Source organism: Gallus gallus, chromosome 2 (assembly GCF_016699485.2).
Source record: "Gallus gallus isolate bGalGal1 chromosome 2, bGalGal1.mat.broiler.GRCg7b, whole genome shotgun sequence".
Classification (NCBI taxonomy): domain Eukaryota; kingdom Metazoa; phylum Chordata; class Aves; order Galliformes; family Phasianidae; genus Gallus; species Gallus gallus.
In genome coordinates this window covers 44,488,223-44,508,308 of record NC_052533.1, presented here as the reverse complement: position 1 = coordinate 44,508,308, position 20,086 = coordinate 44,488,223, and the positions used below count along the sequence as shown (strand labels likewise).

The 20,086-nt window shown below is 41.2% G+C and overlaps 1 protein-coding gene across 7 annotated transcripts in view; it reads right to left on the bottom strand.

The window, feature by feature from the left end:
* The window catches only part of FBXL2 (F-box and leucine rich repeat protein 2), a 52,020-nt gene extending 33,018 nt beyond the window's left edge, over window positions 1-19,002 (bottom strand). For 2 of the 7 annotated variants that reach the window (XM_046938185.1, XM_040696049.2), the window contains exons 1-2: window positions 18,724-19,002; window positions 4,668-4,729 (exon numbers count right to left, since the gene is read on the bottom strand). In XM_046938185.1, coding sequence (XP_046794141.1) covers window positions 4,668-4,729; window positions 18,724-18,807 — 146 coding nt within the window. In that variant the 5' untranslated portion in view covers window positions 18,808-19,002. Of the gene's footprint in view, window positions 1-4,667; window positions 4,730-18,265; window positions 18,408-18,723 lie in introns of those variants that run through there. The other 5 variants (XM_046938188.1, XM_015281721.4, XM_046938186.1 and 2 more) reach the window with 3 other exon arrangements.
* Between the last annotated feature and the right edge of the window lie 1,084 nt (window positions 19,003-20,086).

Genomic DNA, 20,086 nt, shown 5'->3' with positions numbered 1-20,086 from the left:
TATATAAAGATAATGGGAAATATATTTATTAACCATAAATATGGAGACTAAAGTTAATAGTAAGCGAGGAAGAACAGTAAGACTGGGAACAGCACTCAAATCCAGACTCAGGCCTGTAGAGTCACATACCCATTTCCAGTGGTCTTTAATCCCATAGACATGATTAGAAAAGCAAACAAATGATCAGAGTGAACTGGGCATGGCTCATGGACAAGACAGAGCTCTCTGGGAAGTGATTAAATAGTTTGATCTTCAAACAGGAAAACAAAACTTTAATAATTAAGACTATGATTCAATAAGTATTTTAGAAAAGTTTTATGCACTTATCAGCCATTGATAAATATTATCACAACACCAGTATAATTTTTATTCAACATAGTTTGTCTAATGATAGAACAGTCATTTTGTTTCTCTGTACCCTCACAATTCTCATGGTAGCACACCTAATCTCAAATAAACACTGAAGATCCAAGTTGTAATTGACAGATTAATCTGCTTTTGTTAGAAAATTTTCTAATTATTCTCAAGTGGGAACAGACTTCAAAATCTTTCAGTGATTTACTGCGAATTCAGGACAGAACTTCTGCTACATCCAAGAAAACAAGACTTGATCAATAGCCTGCATGGTGGTCAATGAACTCCCTCCAGAATACGGAAAAGATCTCACATTGATCTTCTTAGAAGTTGAGTGCCAGCCAGTGGTTTAATGTGTGCTATGAATGAGGAAAAAAAGCTGAGGAAGAAAAATGGCTAAATGGGGTTTTAAAATTCACAGTTTTGTTCAAATTCGATGGGAAGTTTCAAAAAATCAGGGACTGCTGTGTTATAGAGAAAAACACCAACAAAAAGCACCACGTAGTAATATAAACAAAAACAGCATGAAAACACATAATGCTTTATTAGCCAATCCACAACCTGCATATTCTTCTTCCTCCAGGTGCTGCTGGAGGACAACTACTGAGTTCCTCTCCCAACTTGGGTCCCAAAACTTTCCTCCTCTTCTTTTGTATCTGACTGAATTCTCAAATTTGAAGTTTGATGACTAAGGCCTATTATTCAAGTATATGAGCCCTACAAGTATTGCCTATAGCAGAATTCACAACTTCTACATTTGAAGTACAATTCATGAACATCAGAAGTTTGTAGGCATAAAGGAACTGAAAATGGTTCAAGTGATCGAAAGTAAACATCTCTACTGCTGACAACACAGCCAATTTTCATTTCTTGAGTAGCTGGAATGAATGCAGGAATAACAAACAAGACCAAAAAAGCCCACAGAAAGCCAAAACCATTATAATCTCCCAGGACAATTTTTCAAAATAAAGTAAAAGTTAAAGAAAACAACAGAGAAGCAGATGCATGCTTCTACATATGCATGAGTAGTACTTGCTTTTCCCTATAGCTTATATTTACAGGTCCTTCAATACTTCTGCAGTAACAAAAATTGCTTGTATAACCACTGCCTTGTTTTACAGTCCAGTTTCTGAAGCTTGCTATTCTTATACAAAGTCTTCTAGCATGGAATGCTAGCAACTAAAATACAAAGGAATAGATACTGTCCACCCTTCTACAAGCCAAAAGTACTATCTGTATGCTCTACTTTCAGACACATTATTATTACCTTTTAAATTTTGTGCTTGATAAAAGGTATTTTGGGAACTTGCAAAGTCAAAATACCCCAATATTAATTACATTCACTAGGTATTTGTTTGTTTCTAACACTTTTCATACTCATACTATTTGAAAACTTTGCAAACATTAAAACTTTTTTTTTTTTCCTGGCAAGTTACAGGAGAAAAATAAGATTCACCTTCAAGGCTCTGACAGCTTACTGGAAAAGTTAATACCTTCAAATCTTCAATAGTCTATCTCAGACTTCATTTCTGATTCTTTTGGTGATAAGTAAGGGTTTCATTTCAGATAACAATGTCAAACTGCAGCCAGCATACCTTATGTGCTTCCTGATGCTTTTCTGTAAGCATACATACTAAGAAAAAAATATATAAATGTCTAAATGCATCACTTAAACTACACAGCTTATAAATACCACTGCAGGATTCTTACTCAAAGATTATGCTATTAAGCGCTCATTTAACCTTTCACTTTCTGTAATGCAGATGAGTGGAAACGGTTATTTGCCAATTCTCAAACTAACAGCTCTGCAACAGAAAAGGAGCGGTCATTTTTCTTTTACCTTGAATAGCACTAAAAACCTAAGTTTTTAGCCCAGTCTATTTCTTTCACTAAAAAAAAAAAAAAGCTGCAAATGAAACGCCCCATTCACCCTATTCAAGCTATTCTATCTCTCTCAAAGCTTGACCAGTCCCTCCAAACTACAGTCTTCTTGAGATCACCATAGTCCACATTAGACAGATACTCTCCTCTTCCTCTGCTCAATTATTTTGAGTCTACTTGAGAAGGAGCAAATAATCTCTTACTTCATATCCCTCCAAAAGAGCTTCTAATTGGAGAAGCGAGGACTTCTGTAATTTACTTGAGTGTGTTAGATACTTCGCAGAAAACACACCTGAGACATGCCAGTGCCTTGCAGAACTTACAATGTAGCGCTGGGTGCTAGAGAAATAACAACGATATTCAGATGTCAATGAGAATGGACTGCAGTGTAAGTACAGGTGCTTGCTTTAACTTCAGAGTACATGATCATTGCAGTAAATGAGTAAGTTTCAAAGACTGTTAAGTATTCCTTAAGCCTGCCAACAACAAAATGTTTCTCAGTATTAATGAAAATATTGGCCTGCTTTTTACAGTCAAGATACTTAACTACTCGATGCAAATGAGAATAAGACCAACCCTTGCAACACTTCACTTTACCATTTGTATCAAGACATTAACCACCTTGTTCCACATGTCAAATTTCAATGGTTTTTTCATATTTAAAACCAGGCTGAAGGATTTTCCAACAGTTTTCACTGGCGTCTGATATAAGCAGGAAACAAACTATGTGCATTTGATGACACTTAACATTTACTATTCAGCTCCTGTGCTGTAAGCAAATGTTCCACTGCAACTGACTGACTCTTCTTAATTTAAGGGTAGACTACACAGTTAATATGACAAAAATTAGGATGTTAATTACACTCATACAGCAATATTGAACCTGTTCTGTTACACTAACACTGCAAGACAATTTTAAAACGTTGCAACATAAATGGTTTTAGGTTCTGAAAGACATTTAGGCTCAGGCTTACAAAAGCATTCACGTATTCAAGCATAAAACAAACTCCCCACTGATAAGCCTTTCTTTAGATGCTCATGTTAAGACAGTCCCACAAAGAAAGCCAAGGCATACCATGTAATTACTAAGTTGTTTCAGAATAAAACATCTTTGCTATCTCATTTTCTAAACTACAGCTACAAGTTCTGATGAACTACACAGATAGGATGCTTAACACCTGTAACAGTGGAAAGCACAGTCATTTCCATAGAAAATAGTCCTGCTAGAAAAGAAGTGCTTCAGATTCAGAGATATGGCATTAGTGCAGCAAAGCAGCGTTATTACAATTTGTGTTTAGGGTATCATTCGGTTCATTTACTCACATTTTCTAAACAGTTCTACAAGGCTCATCTACAATTTCAGCACCACACAGAACTGGCACCTTGGAACAAAAATGAAAATCTTCCAAGAATTTGATTCCTTTAACAAAAGGCTGTTGCTTTAATACCACCGAGAGAACACTGTGATAGTACAGGCACTAAAAAAGGTAATAACATTTTAAGAACACATTCTGAATTAACGAGACTGCAAAACATCACTGCTGCTGATATTATCCAACATCAAAACAGACAGGAAGCAATAATGTACATGCTGCTCTTTAGTGTATTAATAAATCAGCTCAATTTTAATACTACCATCACTAAAAACTGTAATTACACCATAATATGCAAGCTTTTTTTGCACAAATAGTGGACTGTAATGAAAACTATAGGCAGGTAGAGAAGATGCAGCTGAGCGGGTTCCGTTTTATCTCTCAAGTGGTCACATTCAGTTAAGCAGTACCTCCATATTTTGCAGTTTGCTCTTGCTCCATTTGTTGAAAGTACATTTCATGTGAAGACATCCATCTGTACCTCAACTGTGGGCTAAGCTTACTGATCTTGATGTTGTAGTTATTGTGATCTACTCGCACAGTAGCGAACTGATTAAAGGAATGACTGGTCACTCTTGTTGGTTCTACCACATATAACACAGACTGACAATAAGGGTGAGTGGCAGTGCTTTTCACTGCAGTGAATTTTTGAAAGCTTTGAAGTTCTATTTGTATTAGTTATAACAAAGTTTATAACAAGAACAGTGAGTCACCATCATAGGGAATTACATTAGAGAAGGGATGATATGCTCTTCAGACTGATAAACATCGTGTAATGTGGGAAAGAGTTGGCTATATATACTAAAGATGTGGACACTTTATTTCACTTTTTCTAATATACAACAAAAACATCACTATTCAAATATATCATCCATAGTGTGATTTGAACAGATTAAAACAACTCAAGAGCAACCAAAAGAAAACAGGTTCAAGAATTTCAAAATCTAACAGACATGCTGCCATTTATTTCAAGAATGAATAGCATTTTGTGGTTTGTAAGCCACATAAGCAATAAGTTATCCTCAGATTTTTACTTCTTAACACATTATCTTGAATTACCTTAATAGAAGTTCTTTGGGCAACTTTTTGTTAATAAGGGCTTCATCGTTATTTGAGAAAACCTGGAAACAAAGAAAAAAATATTTAAAAAGACCAAGGAGAAAAACTGCTTTTAGAGAGCCTTCTCACCTTCTTTGTAGGTGATTAACTCTTTTTAATTACCATTAATACCAAGTTTTCAACACATTATTTGGTAACCCTACAAATGATTTCAATACATATGATGCAGCCACACATACGCTTGCTCCTTCTTAGTGATAAAATTAAAATGCACAAAATTTAAGGACCTACTTTGTAATCATCAAATAGAAAGAAACACACCTCAAAAAGAAGTACTTTAGGTAGTAGTAAAAGATTGGCCATAGAAAGACACGTATGTACATGCACTATTTGCACAGTTTAAAACCATCCCATTACAAAAAACAGAAAATGAACATGTTTTATACTATGTGTTCTACACAGTTCTACACTGTACACTCTTTGGCACAAGTACATAAAATTGAGAAACTATACTTATGTCATGATTTAAAGAACTTACTGCCACAGTAGTATGGCACTTCAAGAAATGCTGCAAGGAAAAAAATCAAAGTGCCTCTCACCCAGAATTTCCTATTTATTACTGATGTATCTCCCAAGAAAACATTCAGTTCCACCATCAAGATTACGAGATCAGAGAGCTGGAACTTCCTTCTAGCTGCCATGAAGAGCCTTTCTTTTTCTTCCAGTACAAGGAATACTTCAGATCTAACTGTACACCACTGTTTCTCAGTTTTGATACCACAGCAAAAGCCACTTTTTGCACCCACCATCTCTGTGCACAACAAAAAGGCTATCCACACACCTAAGAATTACAAAGCTAAATTTCAACAGGACCAACAAATTTAACTAAGCTTCCTTTTCGTGCAAATGGAACAATACAGTTACCACAGATTCAAATCTTAAATCATGTGCATTTGTACTCCAAAAGGATAACTCCAGCTCCTTCTCAGAAGACACACTATCTGCTTTAGCAGTTCCACACAGCTGACCACAGGTTCAGGTTTGCACTGATTTGCCCTACATCTAATACCCATTGCTATCTGTATTTTCATCCATTACGTTGGAATACCACATACATCACTGGTTTCAGAATTAGTTGACCGCTTCAGAGCGCTGAAATTGATAGATTTATGGATTTATGTGCACATTTGCCATTTAATATTACGTGTTACAGCTTGTAGGCTACAGCATGAGAACAGTACACATTGGGATTTCTTTTCTTTAGAGAAACAGTCAAAACAAAGGCTTAGTTGTAATTATTGTTGCATCACTCCGAAAGTGGATACACGTCATCCTCACAGAGCTTAAGGTCATCAAGGTGATGGTGGGTACACATACATTTGTACAGGCCACTACAAATCCTCTTTCAACTTCATCACTCTACAGCTGTAGACACTTCCTCAAAAGCTTTGATATGCATCTAGACCGTACTTTCCATTTATATGCATAAATATATGTTTTAAAATAAAGCTACTCTGCAGACTGTTACTAGTTTACAAGCAGTTCATCCTTTTGCCAGTACAAAATCTATTATTATCCTTCCTCTCTTTATGCTGGAGACTGCCAGATATACAGTAACAGGCACATATGCTCACTACATGAAGATGACGCAGCTTTTAAGGTTGTAAAATATGAGAAATTACTATTTAATAAAAACAGATACAATGCATGCTCAAGCTGATATTTGCAGCCACCCATCATAGAACTGTCACAGAATGGCTTGGGTTGCAAGGGACGTCAAAGATCATCAGGTTCCAACCCTCCTGCTGTGGGCAGGTTGCCGACCATTGAATCAACCACTAAACCAGGCTGCCCACAGCCCCATCCAGCCTGGCCTTGAACACCTCCAGGGATGGGGCACCCACAACTTCTCCGGGCAGCCTCACCAGCACCTCACCATCCTCTCAGTGAAAGATGTACCTGACATCTCATCTGAATCTCCCTTCTTTTAGTTCAAAACCATTGCCCTTGTCCTGTCACTATCTTTCCATTTAAAAAGTTGATTTCCCTACTTTCTATAAGCTTCCTCTATGTACTGAAAGGCCACAATGTTATCAATCCAGAGTCTTCTCTCTTTTCTCCAGGTTAAACAAGCCTAGTTCCTTCAGCCTGTCCTTGCAGAAGAAAAACTGCTTTAGTCCTCTGATATTCGTGGCCTTCCTCCAAGCTGCTCCAAAAGCTCCTTTTCTGTGTTGGGGGCCTCAGGCCCAGACACAGTACTCCAGGTGTGGCCCCATGAAGGCAGTGGAGAGAGGGACAATCTCCTCCCTCGCCCTGCTGGCCACCCCTATTCTAATGCAGCCCAGGGTACTCTTCCAGGCTGCAAGCACACACTGCTCGCTCATTTTCAGCTTTTCATCCACCAGGATTCCCAAGTTCTCTGTAGTGTTGCTCTTTCTAAGCTCTTCTCCCAGTCTGTATGCATAACTGGGATTGCTCCAACCTAAGTACAGCACATGCACTTGACTTTGTCAAACCTCATTAGGTTCACATGGGCCCACGTCCCTCTAGATGACATCCCCTTCCATCACATGCACTGTACCACTCAACTTGGTGCCACCCACAAACTTTCTGAGGGTGCATTTGATCCCATCATCTATGTCACTGACAAAGGCATTAATAAGTACTGTTCCAAGACAAATCCCTGACGGGCACCACTTGTCACCAGTCTTAACTTGGCATAGAGTCACTGACCACAACCCTCTGGCTGCAACCTTCCAACTAATTCCTTATCCAACAAACAGTCTGACTTTCCAAGTCATCTCTCTCCAATTTACAGATAAGGACGTAGTGCAGAACCATGTCAAAGGCCTTGCAGAAGTTCATGTAGATGACACCAGTTGCCCTTCCTTTTTCCACCAATGCTGTCACTCATTGCAGAAGGCCATCACATTGGTCAGGCACAATCTGTCCTTGGTGAAGCCATGCTGGCTGTCTTGGATCACCTCCTTGTCTCCCCCGTGCCTTAACGTGCCTTCCAGGAGGATCAATTCCATGATTTTTCCAGGCTCACTGGTCTGTAGTTCTCCCCTTCTTAAAAACTGGAGCAAAGCTTCCCTTTTTCCAGTCAGCAGGGACTTTGTCTGATAGCCAAGACTCTTCAAATATAACGGAGAGCAGCTTGGCAAACATATCAGCCAGCTCCTTCAAGACCTTGGGATGCACATCATCAGGCCCAACAGACTTATAAACATTCAGTCTCACAAATCAGTCTGACTTGCTCTTCTCTTACAGAGGGAGGAATTCTGTCCCTTCATGCCCCACCTAGAGGTTCAGGGACACGAGAGACATGAGAAGCTTGGCTGACAGTGAAGACTGAGGCAAAGAACTCATTGCGTACCACAGCCTTCTCCATATCTGTTGTAGCCAGTTTTCCCTTCTCGTTTATCAGAGGACGTACACTCCCTTTGTATTGTCTCTCCTGACCAATGTACATGTAGAATCCTGTTAATTTTCATATCCGCCATTAAGAGCAGTTCTACCTGTGCCTTGGCTTTCAAGATCTCATCTCTGCATGTCTGGAGGGCATTCCGGTATTCTTCCCAGGCCACATGTCCCTGCTTCCACTGTCTGTATGTGTCCTTCTTAACTCCCAGTTCAATCAGCTCAGCCATGCCAGTTTCCTGCCTCCTCTGCTTTTTTTCCTACACAGAAGGATAGAACTCTTATGCTCTCAGAAAGGTATCCTTAAATAGTTGCCAGCTCTGCTCCTTTATCTCTAAACACAGCTTCCCAGGGGACTTCATCCAGTAATTCCTTTAACAGCCTGAAGTTCACTCTTCCTAAGTTCAGAGCCCTGACTTTGCATTTTGCCAGGTCCATCTTCCTCAAGATCACAAACTCTAGAAGGGCATGGTCACTGCAGCCCAGAATGCCTCCAATCTTAACATCTTTAATGAAAGTTGGTGAGCACCAGGTTCAGTAATGCTTCTTCTCTGGCCAGTTTGTCTAATGCCTGGAGCAGAAATTTAACTTCTGCATTAAAAAGCAAAATCATTACAAATCATAGCACAGATTTTTGGGAATACTTAGTATTTTTCTCTTGTGGGAAAGCTGAAAATCTAAGCCTACAACTGAACCATACTCCTGGCAACTCTAATGGGAAAAAGACCTATAATCTTTGTTTACACAAGATATAGTTAGAATTAAAGTTGGAATGGCAGACTAAGTTAAATAAATGAAGTAAGTATGACCTGCATGTTTGCATTTAGGAATCCAAGTTAAACTGAAAAAAATAAAAAAGCAGCTTTTACTCCTACTTATAAGAAGTAAACAACACAAAGTGCTGTGCCTCTAACACAAGTCGCAGATGGGGCCAGAAACAGATTCAAAGTTGTCTTCTCTCAAACACTTCTACGTGTTCACGTATGCGCTAGCTACAGTTACCATGCTATCAAGTATTGTTTTCATAGAATTAGCATATTTAAATAAGTGAAAAAGCAGATTAGCTTCTAGAATGATAATGCATTTGCATGGCAGCAGACAGTGCCGTCTTTATTGGCTCTTCAGTACTAGATTTTGGCCAAATGAAGAGCAGACATGGGATAAGGAGTTGGTATCTTTTAGATGAAAATATGTAAAGTGATTTTGACTGTGTGCAACTGGAATCAAAAGAGAATGTGCAAAGGGGACAGTGTATTTCTTTGAAGATTTCCTGATGATCTCAAACTGCCATTTATCACAGAATTTGCTACTGAAGTAATTAGCATTCGTGTATGCATCACCTCTCTGAGGTAAACAATACTGCCCTACTAAATTTTTAAACCATGACTTTGCTACCTCTCCGTTTAAAAAAATAAAAATACATAAAACCTGTCAAGGAAGTGTTCATCAACTGCTGTGAAAATATTCTAACAACCTAGACAAACCTATTTTATTTTTCCTTATAGTCAGAAAGCACTGACAGTGACATGCCCTTAAAATACCTGTATGCAGTCACATTACAAAATAATTGTGGATGTAGAAGGACTGTTTCTTCTTTCCTTGCTTTTGCACCTGATGGCAAGTTTAACTGCATTAGCGACAGTGTATGTAAAACTCCAGAGAAGTGTGCTTTTAACTGTACAGAAATTTGAAATACAACAGACAAATCAGCAAAGAATGAAAGAGAAAGGGTGACACTGAACACGTGTAATAGAATGCTGCTCCAAAACCAGCTCCGAATTTCCAGTAAGCATAGGAGATACTGAAAATGTCTATGTGCTAAAAGGAGTTAGGTAAAGAACACAAACCCACAATGAACACTGTAACAGTGCTTCACCTGGTCTTGTTTCCAACAACTAATTGCACAACCTTGGGCCATTTTTCACAATCCTTAACTAATCTTCCATTGTAGCATCATCTCTGTACATAGGAAAGACCGGCTATAGCGAGCTAGAAAATGAGTATTTCCTTAAGACGACCTGATACTTGCTTACACTAAGCTTCTTCTGGAACTATTTTGTTTTTTTTTAATTGCTTCACTGCATAAATAGAGCATATATATACATTGTGCAAATAGGTCAAATCCAAAAAGAATAATCCCATCTTTTTGTTCCTCTTCCTCTTCCACATTATGAAACATAATGATTACCACCAGTCCCAGAACATAACTTCTCCGTACACCACAGCCTGGATTAAAAGCATCCACATATTACTCTCTTCTGGTGTAACAGTGATAAAGCTCTCCTGTTTACACCAGAATTACTGAGCTGAAGCAATCTCTTTTTGATGGGATTGCACACACATGATTTTGTACCCCATCCAGCAAGGAACTGTAGTATGATCAAAAACAAATTTTCCTCCATGAAGAAATAAAGGAATATTCATCCTGGTTTATCACGTTCATCTAAATAACTTCAAAATTCCATTTGACTAATATTTTCAACATAAAAGACAGTTATACTATTATTTTTGTTCTTTTTTTTTTTTTTTCTTTTAAGGAATACATTTTCAGTTGTCATTTCATTGACTCTTCAATAAAGGACTATTTCCTTAGCAGATGAAACCATTTTGTTAGCAGCTCAGCCATTATGGCTTAGCTCCACTGAGATATTTATGTATTTAATTTCCACTGAAATCAGAGTAAATGAGGATTTTCAACGTGCCAATTTTTAAAAAGGAGGTTCTCAAAAACAACTCTGCTCATTAGAATGCTAAAGCAAGCATTTTTGAGTAAACAGAGAAGATGACAGAGACCCCAAAGAAAAAAAAATCATTAAAAAGAAGTTGAATGGACATCCAGGTTGAATTATTTAACAAGCCAGTAATAAAACCCAAGGGTGGGTCATTGTCACCAAAGGAGACAGTAGTTTAGAATTAAATCCATTAATTTCCCTTCCCCTGCTGTTGACACAGCAGACATCCTAGTTAAGCTGTGAACATTTCCATATGTTAAAAGCATCAGGTCTTTCGGGTTTCCACTTGCAAGAACAGTGTTTATTTAGTACTATTTATACGTTAAGAGGCACCGTAAGATGTTTTAAAGGAAAATCCTTACCAAAGACAACAGAGGTTTTACCAAGTTCCTCCAATGTGCAGATTTTTGTGCCCCAATGCAAATCACACCAACTTGCAGCACATCTCTCCTCCTCAGTGGAACCGTCCAAGTATTGCCCATACAACTTTGCCTTCACCACACCACTGAAACTACCTTTTGCTATAGTGGAAAGAAAGCCAGCAGAGCTACCCAGTGCAGTTTATGAGCACTCTGATGTCATCAATGGCATGCAAAAAAGCTTTTCATTTAGCTACAGGAGAAAAATGAAGGAGTAAGAGAAGTGAAAATGGTTATTCCTTGATTAGAAATTTAGGTTTACCTCACGTTGCTCGATAAATTATTTCCTAATGGTCAGAGAATAGCTGCTATCTGGTGCTTCCTGTGGAAATGTACAATTAATGCACTAGAATAAGGCAGACAAGGAGAATCATTTAGCACCACTTAAGTAGCAAAATGTAACTGTATCTAGGCAACAAAAGCAGTGTTAGACAGGAAAATGGATAAGCATTGATACCAGGGCTGAAATAGGTGATACCAAAGACAACAGAACTCATGGTAAAGCTTTCTGTACAATCAATGACACAAAAACGAACCTCACAAAAGGCAATGCCATCTCAAACTATTGCCACCTACAGCAGAGTCAGACCGGCAGCCTTTTACTTCAACACACAATGTTTCCCCTCCAGGCTCTTCCTGCCATGCCCCAACTGCTCACTGTGCTTTGCCTCCAGCTTTGGCTCTATGCACTTCTACACCCCAGCCATGCTGCTTGCCATGGCAGCTAACCACTCTCCTCAGGGCACAGCACGCTGCCTTCTGCAGGCCCTCAGCTTTCTCCTCACTGCCAGATGCTGACTGGATCTTTCCTCTTCCAGAAGTGTGACAAATGTCCTGATCAAAAACAACAGCTCATACGAAAGCCTTTTGTTTTGGTCCTATGAACAATCACAACACACCTTCAGAGAATACGATGAAACATACCCAAGAATCTCTCTGTGTCCTTCCCCAGTGCTTATTATTGTCCCAGGGCTGCCCAGAAGGGTCATACTCCTTTCAAAGTTTCCCCAGAGCAAGCTCTGTCCAACACAATAAAACTCATCAGGCAGATGCAGCTGGCCACACTGCCCGCTTTACTGCTTGGTTTTCTTCCAGAAAAGCCATCGTTCCTGTTTTACCAGCACTGGCATTCAGAGCACATCACTGACATTTTACTGGAGGGCACCACCCTGGCTCTTGCAAGGCCCTGTACTCACTGAGTAGCAGATGAAGGTCAGCGCTCATCTCTGTGGCCACAACTCCACCTCAAAGCCTTTGGCCACCCCAACTCAGATGCCTTGTTGTAGGGAGCAGGAGATGACTGAGGTCACCCCGTCTGCTGCCTTGTGTTCCCCAGCTTCTTCTCAGTTAACCAAGCAGCTGACAGCACCCTTTCCTGCACAGTACTCAGAACAGTAGCCACTTTTGGCCAAATGTATATGGAACTATCGAGCATTTTTAAGAGTATGGCTTAATTACTGCACATTATTAAGGCTTAATAAGCAGGTTACCCAAACTTGTCAGCTGAGCTGACTATCCTTTTAAGCAAGACCTGCCTTTTCTCCTGGAAAGTCACCAAAGAGAGAGTAATCCTCTGAATTAACCCCACATACTAAGCACACAGGCACAATCTGCTGCCTCACCACCACTGTTATTTAAAGTGCTGTGACATTTCTTCAAATGATTATTTCATTGTAAATTCTGAGACAAATCAAAGAGGCACAGAACAAACTCTCAAAGATGCAGAAATTTTCCCTGTACCATGCCAATATTTCAGGAGATGCAGGCTGTCCTCAGCTAACTTGAGTGTGGTAGCTCCTACACAAATTTGTTGAGAGTAACAAAGGGCAAATCTGATGGTTGGTAGAATCAGGCTGACCTCATTACACGCAAGCCAAAAATTCAGTTGAAAGATAGCTTTTTATCAATACTCTCTATGGTGTAACTGATGTTTTGTAGCCTGCATGATATAAGATAATCGATTAAGCCCTATACCTAACCAACAGAAATGGGTTTTGCATTATTATTTGGAAAAATAAAATGTTTCCAAGTTTTGCTTCTCCCACAATACAAGTCTTCAGTTTCAAACACTTAGAGATAGGAGCAACACAGGGAGACAATTAACTTTCTGTTCACATTACAATCCATTAGTTCATCCTTTTTCTTCTGAAGTCTCTGGTTCTAACCACTACCGGAGATGGCAGAAGAAACACACAGTACATGAGGAAAAATAATCTAACGTTAATCTAATCTTTGATGATTTAAGACTGATTGGCTCAAGGAAGAAAAACTGCTTAAACAGCAAGAAATTTGGATAAAAGCTGTCAACTCTATGCCCAAATACTCCTCCAATGTACATAAAGAGCTGGAAAAACTAGGTTTGGTACAGTTCTACCTTCATCTGTTGAAGGGGAGTTCCATTTCTTAGTCATATATTGCTTGCTAAATCTTTTCTTCAGGTAGCGTGTATGCTTGGTTGCTGGTGGTGGGTTTGTAGTTTTTTTTTTTTGTTTGTTTTGTCTTTTCCCCCTTTTGTAAAGTACTTTAAAGACTGCATTTTGCTTTCTTCCTCATTACTCCTCTTTTAAGATTACAGATTTCCAAACAAATGCAGTATATGATGAAGCATTTATAGGTTATTCCTTTGAAAATAAAGCTTTCAAGTGATGTAATCTTCAGAGTTGATTGTTAAAACAGAACATGGGGAAACCCAAATAGTCTGCTTCGTAGGTTTCAAGGGCAACAGATCTGTGGCAGAAAAGAAGTAGACGGACAAACAGTTGTTGCGCTGACTGTAGCCCATCACAACGCTGGATGATGCGTTTTCAGGTTCTGTATCTTTCAGATTCAGTGCCTTCTTCTTGAGCAGGTAAGCAATAAATCCGTCTCCAGCATTAAACAGATCCAAATGCAATGTGCAAAGTCCCAAGGACACAACACCGGAGAAAGGTACCTTTTCCAAACTGAGCAATTCTATGATTCTGTTTGAATATTCAAGTAACTCTGAGTCTCTAAGCAGAAAAACTGAAATGAATTACAACGCATCATTCGTAGGGACTGTGCAATCATACTGAAATTCATCCTGTGGCAAAAATAGTCTCTTAATTTCACACACTCTGTAGAATCGTGCTCTAATAAACATTCTAGACATTCATACAGTGATACATTTTTGGAAAAAATCAGTGTGAGAGAAAAGCTCTTACCTATTTGCTTAAATACAGCAGTATTTGGTTGTGGACAGCCTTTCTGTTTCAGCCATCCAAATTTAATCCAATCACAGACTCATCAAAGCCCTTAGGAGTTCATCTTTCAAAATTCCTGTTCTGAATCATCATGTCAGCCTATAGTTGTTTTTAGTGCCATACATATGACTAGTTTTATTCCCAGTCTCCTGTATTTTAACCTACAAACTAACACACTGATTGCAATGCAATGGAGAACAGCATACAAACCTAGAAATTCTTCCGCAGGTTCATTTCTCTAGTTTACACCACTCTTCTCTGGATTGGTACAGTCCTCCATCCAAGCACACAACCCACATCTGGAAGGCCAATTCTACTTCCAGTGACACCACTTCATGCCGTAAATGTAATTATGGCTTAAGCCCTGTTTGTATGGCTGAAGCAGAATCTCCAAACACCTTTGAGAGGAATTCTGAATACTGAATTTTTTTTCCCCAAGCATAACTGTTTTTCAAAATTATATTAGAAGGTGTAATTCATCACAGAAATGACTCTAAAGCTTCTACAAAGCTGTTTTAAAGCAGTGCTTGATCTGCATCATAAACACTATGTCAGAACTGATGTTTTTCTTAGCACCAAGTGTGAAATTTTTATTATGAAGAGCAAACCTCCGCCAGACAATCTCCCCAGAGTACGAACCAGAAAATAAAAACGACAGAAGATGTGCTGCTACTGCACACATCATATATGCAACGTGTAATTAATAACAGTTTTCAGTTGGAATAGACGAAATTACGTACCTCTTCAAGATCACATGTGGCAATTACAACTGACTTCAAAGGAAACAGCATTAGAGTAGCATTTTCAGAACACTTTAAACTGCTACAGGCAAGGAAGGCAGTTGAGGTTCAGAGGGGAAGCTGGACATTCACTTAGTTGTTACTATTTGCCAAAACTTACAGCTCTTGAATTTCTTTAGAAATAAACAACCTTGACACTTCTGCTTCAGAAGAAGATTATAGACCATTCTCAGAACTATACACACAGACATTATGACAGTTAATATTCAGGTAATAACTACATCAAGTCATGATTTGGAAACACCGTTCCTCAGTGAAGCTCTGACCTCAATTTCAACTTCTGATGACAGAAGAGCATGACATGCTGGTAGAGTTTCACATTTGTGATGACTTCATGTCTTGTCTCCTTATTGATTTCAGTTTAGAGAACATACTCACTAACCAGTTCAAAGTAACCAGTTCAAACCCACTGAAAATAGACTTTACTATATCCTTCTGTCTGAAGGAGAAGACAGGAGGACACTAGGATAGAGAAAGAGTATACCATGAACCACAGCCCATACTAACATTTGATATCTTGCTGCTGCCATTATGCATTTTCTTGTAGGTCACACAGCAGCAGCTTTGGTTGTAAGTAATCATAACTGGGCAAGCACAGAAAGGGGCACGTTCCCAGTTCTGGCCCTCCTCTTCCACAAGTACAGTGGTTTCTACAAAGCAAAGATAACAACCCAGATGGAATCACTCAAGAGACTGAAGAGTGTTGACAGGGCAGCAAAGGAGTTTGGAAAATCATGCAGCTCACCAATTCTGGGCTTGCTTTTCTTGAGCAGGTTAGATAATAAGTGACAAAACCCTCCTTAAGCACTGGAGACTCAAAAAGAAGGAGCAAAGTTCAAAATAGCTGAGAAAGGTACTTTCCTTTGACCATTTAGATAATTTTGTAACTCTAATCAAAGATACTGAAACTGATCCTAGGGCAGCTGCCACCATGGCATCATTAACAGGGACTCTGTAATCAAAATTCATTTTGCCTCAAAAATAATCCATGTGGTTCCATGCAGTCTTGGGGAATAACACTACACTCAGATTTTCAGACATTCATGGTGTATTTTTAGAAAAATCACTCTGAGAAAAATTTCATCTTCAACAGATCATCAGTGACAAACGTCTAAGCTCAAGAGTTTAAAAGTCAACAGAAACAGGCTAGTAATTTCTTGATCCTGAAAAATAAACATGGATCTGACAGAAGGGACACAAGTGTGCTGCGAGTTCTACTTAGAAAAGTAATCTATATCTTTTCCTTTTATAACGGTGCATACTGACTTCAAAATGAGGAATGTAAGAAGTTAGAAACCTCAAGAAATCATTGTGTTCACCTCTGAAGTTCTACAAAGAATTAAGGTTTACCACCACATGCTACAAAGTTCTAGTGGGAAAGCTGTTTTACAGAAGCTCAGACAGAAGATTGGACTCCAACCCTGTCACATCCAAATCAAGTCGCTCGACGCATCTTGCTCAAGAAGGATCAGAAGTTCTAACATTCTTGGAGTATGCTAGAACATAAAACATACAAAAAATAAATTTATGGAATATATCAATCACCTTCCTGAAAAGGTTATTAGAAAGAATGCAAATGAGTGTTGTGGCTACTGTCTGAACTTCGCTCCAGGCTACTGTTTGAACTCAGAGCGAGAACTCTTTGACTGCACCATTTAATATGGTTTTGTCATACTTAGCATTATCCCTTTCAAGTGCGTTTCTGATTCAGGAGAAATATTACCAGAACAATTAGACAAGTTGGTAATTTATAATGACATTGATGCTGTTATTCTAGCTTCTAATTGACAAAACAGCTGAAGTACTGTTAATGTATAGCCTTCTGCTGGCATTCAGATCAATACTGTCACAGTGCCAAGATTAGTACTACTTTACTCCATTAACCTAAAAATAGTTGCTATGCTTCAGTCAAAATTTGACTTCAGTTTCAACTTTCCACATCTGCTAACCCCACAGAGTCTCTAATTTTAACAAAGATCTCTAAATCAGTCTACTATTCCAGTCTACTATCAAAATAAGCAAGCAATAAGCCAATGGTCTTTCTGATTTGTAGAAACACCGATATTCCCTATATTGAAATGTCTCGTGTTAACTGGTCAAAACAAATCCCTTTTTCATCTTCCTCAGAGCCGAGTTAACGTAAAATATTTACTTATATTGTAAAAACACCTAATAAAATACTTTATTCTTTTTGTTAACGTATCTGTAACGTGAAATAAATCTGTTCTTATTAAGCTAGCTTTTCAGATATTCCACATCAGAGAAGCCACGTAGCACGTGTGATGGGAAACCAACGCAGAGCAGGACGTCATCAAGCCGCATCACAACCATCTCACCAACACCACACCACCTACAGCCACACTCACTGGCGTTTGCTATTCCTTGTAGCAACAGATATTTCCTACATCCTCTGCCGATCAGCTCTCCCTACTCTAAGAACACAACACTACAGAGAGGTGCACTGCAAGGACCGGCTGCCCATGTTATTATTCCACCTCACGTTTCGCTTCTCAAGGTTGTTTTGCTCAGGTTCAAAATACACTGGGAAGGAACAGAAGGGAAGGCACAGAAGAGACAGAAGGAGGACAAACACGCCTTTGTGCAATCAGAATAGAAAAATTCAAGTTGCACCGCTACAGGGGCATCCTGCTTCCCTCCATAGGGTTTGGCACTCCACCCCAAACAGGACACCCCATTACCACTCCACCCTCATACACACAAAACCAACCTCCCGCCTTAAAACACCGCATTGCCCCACGCACGAAAGCCTGGCAGCCTTCCCCGCACACAGCCACCACTGCAAAGCCATCAGGCAGCAGACACCGAAGTTGTAACTGAAGCCAGGGACGATGCCAACACCCTTCCCAAGCACACCAGGTCTGTCTCCGCTCCCTGCCACCTGCTGCACGCAGCTACCGCCTCGCCCCACACCCCCCCACACAGAGGGCACTCCACCGCCTCCATACGGCGACGCAGCCAACCCCGTGCCCACCGCATACGCACCGCAGCTCTGTTGTGGTTACAAATCCACCTGCGCATACGCATCGATCCACCGCCGCTACGCATGTTTATGTGCACGACCCGCGGCCGCCCTGCGCGCACGGCGGACCACACACGTATGTGCAGCGCGCGCACAGCCGCGGCCACACCCAGCGCGTACACGCCTATGGAAGTGCCCCCACACAGCGCACCCAGCGCTGCTCCTCACGCATCCCCGCACACGCACACACACACCACCACAAGCGCTCCCAGCGCACGCACCGCCAGCCCACGCCGCACCGCCCGCCCGCCACAGGGACGCGCACACCACACGCACACACACACGCAGCCCGCCACGCCCTGGCAGCCCCGCACCGCCCCACGGCCGCTCCGCACCCCGCCCGTTTCCGTGCCCCCCAACACACGCACCTCTACGCACCTCCCCCCACCCCACCCGCTGCTTCGCGCCCGACGCTACGCACCGCCACACCTCTCACGCGCATAGGGAACACCGCCGCTCCCCGCACCCCCACCTGCCGCGCCGCCGCTCCCCGCCCTGGGCCCATAGCGGCCGGGCCGAGCCCCTGAGGCACCGCGTGCCGCCCCGGGGCCGAGGGCCTTGCGGCCGGCTCACCATGGCAGAGGCGCGGCGGCGAGGCCGGTTGTCCTGGCGACGCGGAGTCCCGAGGACGGCGCCAGGTGCAAGGGCTGCGCGCGCGCACCGCCGCCGCTGCCTCCGCCGGAGCCGGGGCGGGGCCGCCGCCGAACCCACGTGACCGGCACCGCCCCTGCGCGGTGGGGCCTCGCGCCGCACCGCCTCCACCCCCCCCCTTTCCCAGCTTGGCGGCTCCTCCCTCCCGCCTCAGGTGGCGGCCTCAGGGGACGGCGAGATGGCGGCCGTGGGTGGGGCTGTCCTTTCGGAGCGGCAGCTCAGCCGGTCTGGGTCCTCGCACGGGCTCTCCAGCTCCAGTGCTTCTCCGTGCCTTCCCGAGCTAAGGGTGTCACCGGTGGGGTTCCGTCGGTGGGCTGCTCCTCCAGCCTCAGATTGGGATCTGCTGCTCTCCTGTCAGGAAGCCAAGCTCTTTAAAGTAATGCCCGCTGTCAGTCGCTTGTGTGAACACTGCATAAAAGCATGCTCAAAGCCAACGACAATATTGTTAATAGCACTTACGGGTTACATCTGCTCAGCAGTCACAATACCACATACAACATCGAGGAGATGAGGTTTTGCTCCTCAGATTTGCCTATCCAAGCAGGCATTGCTTTCTGCTGGTGCGACCTCCAGGCTTCCAAGAGACAGAAGCAGCCATTGTAGAAAAACACCAGCTTGCTGTTTGGAATGAGCTGCCTTCATTCCTTGAAGAAATGAAACATTCTGCTTTGATTAACAGCAAAATATGTTTTCTTAGGAAAGTGCCCTTTCTCAGAACCCACAGGGAAATAGTTGGTGTGTACACATAACCATTTGTTGGCACTTCTCTGGACCTACTGTCTTGCTCTCCAGATTTCAGAGAATAACCTGGTTCATACGTACAGCTGATCTGGTTTGTAGAGCAGGGAAGAAAGCCTCAGAAATGTGGAATATGTATAAACAATCTGGACACGTTCAGCTGAATTGCAGGAGGCCTAGGCTAGCAGTTTCTAAATCCTACTGCTTCACATGAAAATAAATAAATAAATAAAAATGATTCTCACGTGATCTTTAGTTCAATGTGAATTTCTGGACTCTCATAAAAATAGTGATAGATTTTCCTATCACTACCGTAAAAAGAAAGTAATTGAAGGAGCCAGGATCAGTTAGAGTTGCAGCAACCTGAAGAAAAAGAGATCATATTTTACAAAAAG